Raw genomic sequence first — 9954 nt, 5'->3', positions numbered from 1 at the left:
ATATAAATATATATCTTTATAGTACTGTATATAATATAAATGTGTAGATTTGTGTAATATATATGCATGTTCGTGTAATACATAGATATGTGTATGTATGTGTGTAATGCACACACACACACACACACACACACACATATATGTTTAAGTAATATTTGCAGATGTATATGTGTAATACATGTGTATGTCTTCGTGAGATCTTACATACTCATATATATTGATATGTATATGTATATATATGTGTGTGTGTGTGAGTATATATTGATATGTATATGTATATATATATGTGTGTGTGTGAGTATGCATGTATGTATATATGTGCACGTGTGTGTACATGCACATATATGTACGTTTTATATATATATATATATATATCTGTATTATATAAATATATATGCGTACATGTGGGTTTTATATGGACATGTATGCATATATATCTGTATATGTATGCAAACAAATTTTTGTGTAGGCTTTACTATTGGATAATGGTTAAAATACTTATTATTATTATTATTATTATTATTATTATTATTATTATTATTATTATTATTATTATTATAACTACTATGTTATTTTTCACATTTGTTTCAGTTTGAAAACATTTATGTATGTAAGATTTCACGAAGACATACACACGTATTATTCAAATCAATTTATTTTTATTGGTAAATATAATTCACGTAAACTCTTTTGAAGATTATTGCAAGGAATGAACGAACGCTGCCAAAAATACAAATTTCCAGTTTTTTTTCCAACGTCTTTCAATTTTATTTCGCTACTTTTTGTGAACAAGAGCGGAGAACAGCTTGAAATATAAAAAATAAAATATTAAATATAGAAAACAACAACATCGTTTTCATGCTTTAAAAAAACCCTCATAACTTTGAAATTACTATTCTAGAAGCATACATGAACATTTTAACATCACACACACACACACACACACACACACACACACACACACACACACACACACACACACACACATATATATAAATAGAGAGAGAGAGAGAGAGAGAGAGAGAGAGAGAGAGAGAGAGAGAGAGAGAGAGAGAGAGAGAGAGAGAGGGGAGGCTTTTCTATGGTCGGCGCAGTGAAAAAAATAATATTGATTTGGGAATGCGCTTCCGTAATTGAAAACTTTTAATTATGAATTGAATATCATTAAATAATTGTACTTATATACTGAGCATTGTTTCAGTGAAATAGTGAAACAATATAGAGTATATTATTTTTAATATATTTATATATAACTCACGCAGTCACGCACACATACACGCATACATGTGTGGGTGGGTGTATATATATATATGTATATAATAATAATAATAATAATAATAATAATAATAATAATAATTATTATTATTATTCCTGTTGTTGTTGTTATTATAGAGATTATGTAGTCTGTATATGCAGAAATTAAGGATTATTTTTAAGCAAGCAATGCACCATTGCACCAATGCATGCATTACTTTGAATTTTGTATAAATATTATATATTATTATTATATAAAAATTGCGTATATCATATATTATTATTATATAAAAATTGCGTATATCATATATTATTATTATATAAAAATTGCGTATATCATATATTATTATTATATAACAATTGCGTATATCATATATTATTATTATATAAAAATTGCGTAGCAAAATAAGTTGGCAAATGATCTTTACAAAAAGTTAATTTAAATTTAAGAGGATTTATGTAGTTTCTCTCCCTCTCTCCCTGTCTCTCTCTCACACATGCTCAATTAAAAAAACAAAAAAAAACAAAAACAAAACAAAACAAAACAAAAAACATAAAATTAATCTGTATAGGTATACGCATGTCGTATTAAAATTTTTTTAAAGATTTAATGAAGTAAATTATTAAGCTTCACTCACTGTCAATCATTTTTAGCATGAACGCTTTAGCAGTAATGTTTATTTTTGCGATTCTTTTTTTCTGCGTCCTTTTAATTCACAATACAACAGACGTAAACCTGTAAACAAATAACACCGTGTCTACATATATATGAATGGGCGAAAGTGCTATTAGGCGCCTTTCAAGACGAGCGTTCTGTGTTGCGAGAGAAAAAACTGAAAAGGGATCTCGATGGCGCGGCCGCCGATGCTGCAGTGGCGGCGGCCTGCGTCTGCTCTCTGTTCAACTGAAATTGCCTTTCAAAGTACATTAAATCGATCAGAAAAACGGCCCCTATCATGGCAGCTTTACTTTTCACATCCAAATTCATGGGAAACGTTACCCCGAAATTGTCAGCTCTCGTAAACACTTCTTTGAGAAGACCTGTTCTCTCTTTGCTGATCTTACCGACAGTGGTGTTCTTATCGGGGGCCATGACTTGAAAATCTTGACCCGCCACACAGAAAGGCACCTGTGCCACGGGTCCGCGGATCTTGAGCACGATCTCGTCCTCTGGGGTAGTGATGTGGAAGTAAGGCCTAAGAAAGCTGCACGTTTGCTTCACTTTTCCAATCACTTCTCCTACAGGCGCTTCGATGATGACCTCCAGAGCGCACGCTTTGCAACAAATGCACCAGCAACAACCGGCCGAACATTTGAAGTCTCGGCTAACCCTCATCACTTCCTGTCCGTGGTTGTCAACAATATGCATGACAAAACCTCGGACGCTACCACAAATCTGACGAAGGCACGTATCGGTTTCTTCTGTGGCGAAATACACTTGTTGTCCAGCGCTGTTGACTAGTTTATATTTGTTTTGAGTTTCAATGTCTGTGAGGGTTTCGAGGACTTCGGCTTTCTGCTTGACCAGGATTTGATCGATCAAGCTTAAGTATTCCAACCCTGGTGGACAATCGGGAATAGTTTCCGGTTTGGGCATCCAAGGGTTCTGCTGGTTACCTTGGGTATCAAGAACTGGGTAAACAGGGGCAGCGGCTGCAGAAACCTGGGCTTGCGGTGGTGTGTAAGCCGGTTGAGGAGTATAGCCTGGTTGTGGTGTGTAATTTACTTGGGGTCCATATCCAGGAGGTGGGGGAGGTGGTTGAGGTGCAAATCCTGTATTAGACTGTGGTTCATATCCTGGCGGAGGGGGTGGTTGTTGTGGTGCATATCCAGATTGTTGTTGAGGAGTATAACCTGGAGGTGGATGGGGCTGCTGGGGGGTATACCCTGGTTGTTGCTGGGGGGCATATCCTGGTTGTTGTTGAGGGATATATCCCGGTTGTTGTTGAGGAAAATATCCTGGTTGTTGTTGTTGTTGTTGTTGTTGCTGCTGAGGCGTATATCCAGGTCTTTGCTGGGGTACATACGTTGGTTGGGTATGAGGTGTGTATCCTTGTTGAGTAGGGTTATAACCTTGTTGCGGAGGTTGGGGAGCAACGTAACCTTGTGATGGTTGTGTCTGACTGGGTTGTGGGGCAGCGTATCCCTGTTGTTGGGGAACGTAACCTTGCTGTGATGGTGCTTGTTCCGGCTGTGGGCTAGTATATCCTAGTGGAGGGGCCAGGTTTTGTGATGTTGGAATTTGTCCTGGTTGGGGACCTGTAAATCCCTGCTGAGGCTGTGGAGTAACTGCCTGCGATGGATTTGCGGGTGCTACATGTGGTGTATCAGGGACCGTTGGGGTTGAGTCATTAGAAGGTTGTGTCGTTACTGCGTCGGGCATTTTGCTAAAAAATAAGTAATAATCGCCGATATTCTCTGAAGGCAGAGGTTGAAGAATAGGTTGATGTTTAATAATAATAATAATAATAATAATAATAATAATAATAATAATAATAACTGGCTGTGAGTCAACGTACGTCTGATGTAGTTGGTAAACTAAGTGTATAGCATGCAAGCAGACCTGTTGCGAACTACCAAAGTGTTTTAAATGTGGAAAGATGTCGATAAATTCGATGAGTAAACATAAACTTACCCTCTCATTTTCTCTCACAAACACACACGCGCACTCTCCCCCCTCTCTCTCACACACACACACACGCACACACACACACACACACACACACGCAGATACAGACAGAATCAAACACACACACGCATACGCACACACAAACGGTCTCTTTCTATCTCGCCTTCTTTCTTTTTTTTTTTGCCTGTTTTTTTTTTTTTTTTTTTTTTTTTTTACTTACTCTCATATCTCATTTTCTAATACTTTCGCCGGCGATTCAGTGATTCATTCACGTCGATGGAAAAAGAAAGATAAGTAAAATAAAATAAAATGGAAAACGAAAAAAAAGAGTGAAAATGTCAAGAAGAAGAAGAAGAAGAAGAAGAAGAAGAAGAAGAAGAAGAAGAAGAAGAAGAAGAAAAAGAAGAAGAACAACAACAACAACAATGAGGGAGGGAGGGAGGGAGGAAGGAGGAGAGAGAGAGAGAGAGAGAGAGAGAGAGAGAGAGAGAGAGAGAGAGAGAGAGAGAGAGAGAGAGAGAGAGAGAGAGAGAGAGAGACGTATAGTTTGTACCAATTTCTCTTTTCAGAACGAGGAGTCGACCTGGCATTTATTTTCAGACGTTTTCCTATTACGGTTTTACTTTCCTCCTACCTCTTTCGAAGCCCCCACCCCAACTTTGACAATAATGTCCACACTTCTCGGAATGTCTTTTATTTATTTATTATTGTTTTTATTTATTTAAGTAAAAAAAAAAGTGGGTAATAGACAGGTAGGTACACTAATTTAGTTTTAAATTCTAATCTTGTTAATCATGCTGTTGCTGTACTCAATAATTTACATGTGTGCAACTAATTATTATAATTGCTGTGTTTCTAGGAGACTAGACACAAGGATTGTACATTGTTACGTCATCGGATTGGGATGATTCCTTTATTCTTCTATTTTAACTACAAGTGAAAATTGGTGGTTGGTGCACAATACTATTAAACTATACGAAAGCACACGCATACATACGAAAATATGCGCTCGCACACACACACACACGCATGTGTGTGGAGGGAGATAGATAGATACCCCATTTTCTCTCTCTCTCTCTCTCTCTCTCTCTCTCTCTCTCTCTCTCTCTCTCTCTCTGTTTCTCTCCCTCTGTCTCTGTCTGTCTGTCTGTCTGTCTGTCTCTCTCTCTCTCTCTCTCTCTCTCTCTCTATATATATATATATATATATATATATATATATATATATATATATATTTACATAGGTATCACCACTTATCAAGGCCTTGAGGTCACTCGAGGATAAGGGTTAAAGAGTGTACAGTAGAAACTGTAATCGTTAGTAATGAAACTTTGGTGAATTTGTTAACTTATATAGAACGGCTCTTCAAAAACTTGTTTACGTTAGACTTGAAGACAACCATATTGTAATCAGCTTGAAAGCAGGAAAACAGAAGATAATTCCATAGGCGTGCAGTTTTAATAAAGAAGCTTTGCTCATGGAATCTACGTTTAGGTTTAGGTACAGATAAAGAGTGGGGGAAACTATTGATAGTGATTTCATATATACATATGAATTGTGTGTATTTAGGCAGCAAACATTGTTAAAAAAAGACGATGGTGGCAACCTTCTGTATCGTGAGGCAATGGCGTTCTGCATCTGCATCTAGTCTAGTGAACTGCAGCGTCTGTCTATAAAGCCGAAGCTGAGGTTGCCTCTTCAGATGTAGGCCTGGGCGGGTGATAAAGAGACTTATGTTTGTGCAGTTACCAGGGAATTGTTGTTACCTCTCGCTGTTGCTGATACAGTCTGACGGAAAAGCAAGCCAATACTGTCATAGCTTACGCAGTTGCAGGAGTTGCCAGAAAGATGTTGAAGTGCTTCACCATCAACCTATCGGGATTGTTTGAACATGTTTTCCCTCACATATACACTACCACATGTACGCACGCACATACGCACACACACGCACGCATATACACATCCTCATACACACATCCACATGTACGCACGCACGCACATACGCACAGACACGTACATATATTCACGTTCACGTATATACACTCACATTCACGTGCATACACACACACGCGCTAACGTACACACATGTACGCACACATACGCGCATATGTGCGCACACATACGCGCACATGTACGCACACATGGGAAACATCACTTCCCCTGAAAGGAATTCTAGACATGCGCAGTCAGAACATTCACCCCGATATAAAAGTCAACAACACTATTCAACTTGTCTCTTTTCTTCCCTTTTTGCCTGGGTTCATCAACCAGGCAAGGTCGGCGTCCATAGCTCTTGGCTTGAAGACTTTTCCACGTGGACGACTGTTATCATGAACCCACGGTTTTGTTGAGGCCAACACTCCCTTTCTACGTGCGGAACGGCCATTTCTCGTCCTCGACTTCATTCCTTTCTTTTTCACGCATGTAGTCGTCAACGCCTGCATGAACACGTGTTTCACCTAAACCATTTTATTTTCGACAGAAAATAAACGACATATTTATTTTATCCAGCAATTGAGTTTTTGTTTCCTTCATTCCATTCGTTTCATTGTTTTCTTTTGTAGCGAGTTAGGATATTTATATCCTGGTCCACAACAAACGATGGTGACCCTCTTATTTTAAAATGAAATGAATGAGTTTGAACGAAACACGCGGTGTAAACTAAAACTCTCACACTCAAATCCATGGCACGCACGAAACATAATTTTTTCCTAAAAAAAACAAACTTGTCAACCATGAGGAGGAACATTTTCAAACCGCGCACAAGAAATTGAAATATAAATATTTCAACAAAAAACAAAACAAAAACAAAACAAAAATGGAACTTCAACAGACGGACTCCTACAACGGAACTATGGCATTAAACATTCGGCAACCTGACCAAAACCGAGACGAGGAATTAGCAGAATTAAAGTCTGCAGTTGAAAAGCTTTCGAAGCAGCTAGCCGACGTACTTCAAACGCGTCAACATTATCCCAGAAACTACAACGACACGCGGCGAAGTTAAAAGCGAAGTAGTTTAAGCAGGAACCGATCCACGTCACGACATTGACAAGATGTTTGTTTCTACCACAGGAGATTCGGCGTCGACGCGAGGAAATGCATTACACCCTGCGCGTTCAAAAAACCAGCACAGGGAAACGAACCTTCCAGCCAGTAACGACGACGACTGTAGCTGGAGCACAAAAAAAGGTCGTCTGTTTTATATCCGTGACAAAATTCACGGATATAACTATAATCAGCGTCATACCGACACCGCATGACCACCCAACAGGGACCCAATTTTTCAACCTACAAGCCACCAACGGTACAAAAATACCCACTTTTGGCGAAAAAACTTAAAATTTAAACCTTGGAATGCGAAGGAATTTTTTATGGAATTTCACCATAGCCAGCGTGACCACTCCAATGTTGGGGGCGGACTTTTTAGCCCATTTCAACCTGTCTGTCGACATGACTCATCACACCTTGACAGACAACGAAACGAAGATTTCGGTGAGAGGAACTACCTCGAAATTTTTAACCACCGGAATCAGCACTGCCCTACCTGAAGATTTACACGTCCGCCGGTTACTCCAAAAATTTCCTCAACTTTCCCAGCCGTTTAAAAACACGGACCCCATCAAACATAGCGCTAAGCACTATATTCAGACAACAGGACCACCCGTCTATTCAACCCCCAGACGCTTGAAACCGAATAAATACAAATTGGCAAAATCCGAGTTTCAAAACCTACTCCACATGGGAATAATACGACCCTCGAAAAGTGTTTGGTCATCACTACTCCACATGGTACAGAAAGCTGACAACACCACATGGCGCCCGTGCGGAGATTTTAGACGCTTAAACGCGAAAACAGTTCCAGATAGAAATCCTATTCCCCATATCCATGACTTCGCCAATGGACTCCAAAGCACCACAATTTTCTCTAAACTAGACCTCGTTAAGGCATATTTTCAAATTCCAGTCGCAGAAGACATTCATAAAACTGCACTGACCACTCCATGTGGACGACTGCTATAATGAACGCACGGTTTTGCTGAGGCCAACACTCTCTTTCTACGTGCGGAACGGCCATTTCTCGTCCTCGACTTCATTCCTTTCTTTTCCATGCATGTAATCGTCAACGCCTGCATGAACACGTGTTTCACCTAAACCATTTTATTTTCGATAGAAAATAAACGACATGTTTATTTTATCCAGCAATTGAGTTTTTATTTCCTTCATTCCATTCGTTTCATTATTTTCTTTTGTAGCGAGTTAGGATATTTATATTCTGGTCCGCAACAGGACTCCAAGTTTTTTTGTCATGTTTTACTTCCTTAGCCTTTCCCAAGGCATCCAAGGTTTTCCCATAGCTGGTGTTGTTCAAAATAACTCTGCTTAACTATATTTTTTCGATATTTTAAAATCAAAATAAATCAATGTATAATCACGTTTTCGAGTCTCCATCGAATTATCAAAATATCAAAAAGCAAATGATTAAAAAAAAAAAAACTGGATAAAAGGAAAGAATTTCAAAAGATAGCCCTGAAACAGTTATAAACAAGCGTATGGTTGCAAGAAAAATACAAAGGGGTTAATTTAATAGACCTTATTCTCGTTTCGGTATCTAGAGGTTAGTATTCTTTCACGTTGACTTTTTGGGTGTTGGTACCCCTTTTCTCTCTCTCCTCTCTCTCACTCTGTTTCTCTCTCTCTCTCTCTTTCTCTCTCTCTCTCTCTCTCTCTCTCTCTCTCTCTCTCTCTCTGTATATATATATATATATATATATATATATATATATATATATATATATGAAATTGTAATGCCTTCTTTCGAACTTGATTATTTTAAGTCGAATAAATCTTTTCGCGATTTTTCTATGCCAAATTAAACAGTTTCTGACATCTTTATATCTGCTAGTTATACGCAGTCTGCTTATAACAACATTTCCTTTCACAGTGCCGTCGTTATTCGCTTGCAGTTTTGTCTGTAAATCAGACGAGCTATGCATTAGTTTGTTTTCTAACAATGCTGAGAACGTTTCATATCGCCCCAAGAAAAACGTTAGCAATTTAAATTCCGTGATGTCAGAATTAGCATCACAAGGAAAAATGTATTGCATTAAATATTTTAAGTTATTAATTGTTTCATATGCAATATTATTAAATTGCAATATTATTAGATTGTTGATGTTTTTTTTTTTATTTGCATCATGGAACTGATAACGTTTTGTTTGGAAGAGTGTTAAACTTCTTTTAGACGTCTAACTGACTTTACATGACCATTTCACAGATACCACTGGACTCAAGCAGGGGAATGTGTGGTTGAAGATTGCGCAACCCTTGCTTCACAATTGCTCACGCAGCTACCCTGACAGGGTGTATCCATTGTCTTTCGAGACTGAACGGAGGCCATCACGTATCTGAAACTAAAATTTTATTACGTCTTTTCATTAGCTTGATTATTTTCTGAAGGATGAAGCATGAACACCTCTGTTATCTGTTATAGATATAATTTTACCTAATATATGTATGTGTGTGTGTGCGTGTGTGTGTGTGTTTGAATTGTCTATATTAAGTGCTAGATGATGGCAGGTCAAAATGTAGACACGTCCATGCTTGTGAGAGCACAACACGGTACGGTAAAGTTGAAAGTGTATATATATATATATATATATATATATATATATATATATATATATATATATATATATATATATATATATATATATACTATAATATAAAGCTGAATGTGTGTGTGTGTGTGTGTGTGTGTGTGTGTGTGTGTGGTCACGAATAGGCTCCTATATGGTCGACTATTTTAAAAAACTGATTACATATACTGATAGAAATGTATCGAGACACAGGAATGGGTATGTTTGATCTGGCAGAACGGTGGTTCATTAAAATTGTGGGGTCTGCGTTCGCGCCTGGTCCACAAAGTATGGAAATAAAAAATTTTAAAATTTAAAAAAAAAACGTTTACAAGTGTTTTTGATATAAATGTACAGAAGAATACTTTGATAAGTATGTTTTAACTTAAATAGGGATGATATAATAAAATTGTGGGATCTGCGTTCACACCT

The 9954-nt window shown here is 37.7% G+C and overlaps 1 protein-coding gene across 1 annotated transcript; it reads right to left on the bottom strand.

The window, feature by feature from the left end:
• Positions 1 to 637: 637 nt before the first annotated feature.
• LOC145291318 (uncharacterized) lies at positions 638 to 4065 on the bottom strand. Its single transcript, XM_080137059.1, has one exon. It carries the CDS (start codon positions 3635 to 3637, stop codon positions 2054 to 2056), a length of 1584 nt encoding a protein of 527 aa, XP_079993185.1. The 5' UTR covers positions 3638 to 4065; the 3' UTR covers positions 638 to 2053.
• Between the last annotated feature and the right edge of the window lie 5889 nt (positions 4066 to 9954).

This window comes from Euprymna scolopes, chromosome 12 (genome assembly GCF_053919585.1).
Source record: "Euprymna scolopes isolate OS-2025 chromosome 12, ASM5391958v1, whole genome shotgun sequence".
Taxonomy (NCBI): Eukaryota; Metazoa; Mollusca; class Cephalopoda; order Sepiida; family Sepiolidae; genus Euprymna; species Euprymna scolopes.
This window is presented reverse-complemented; position numbering and strand designations above follow the sequence as displayed.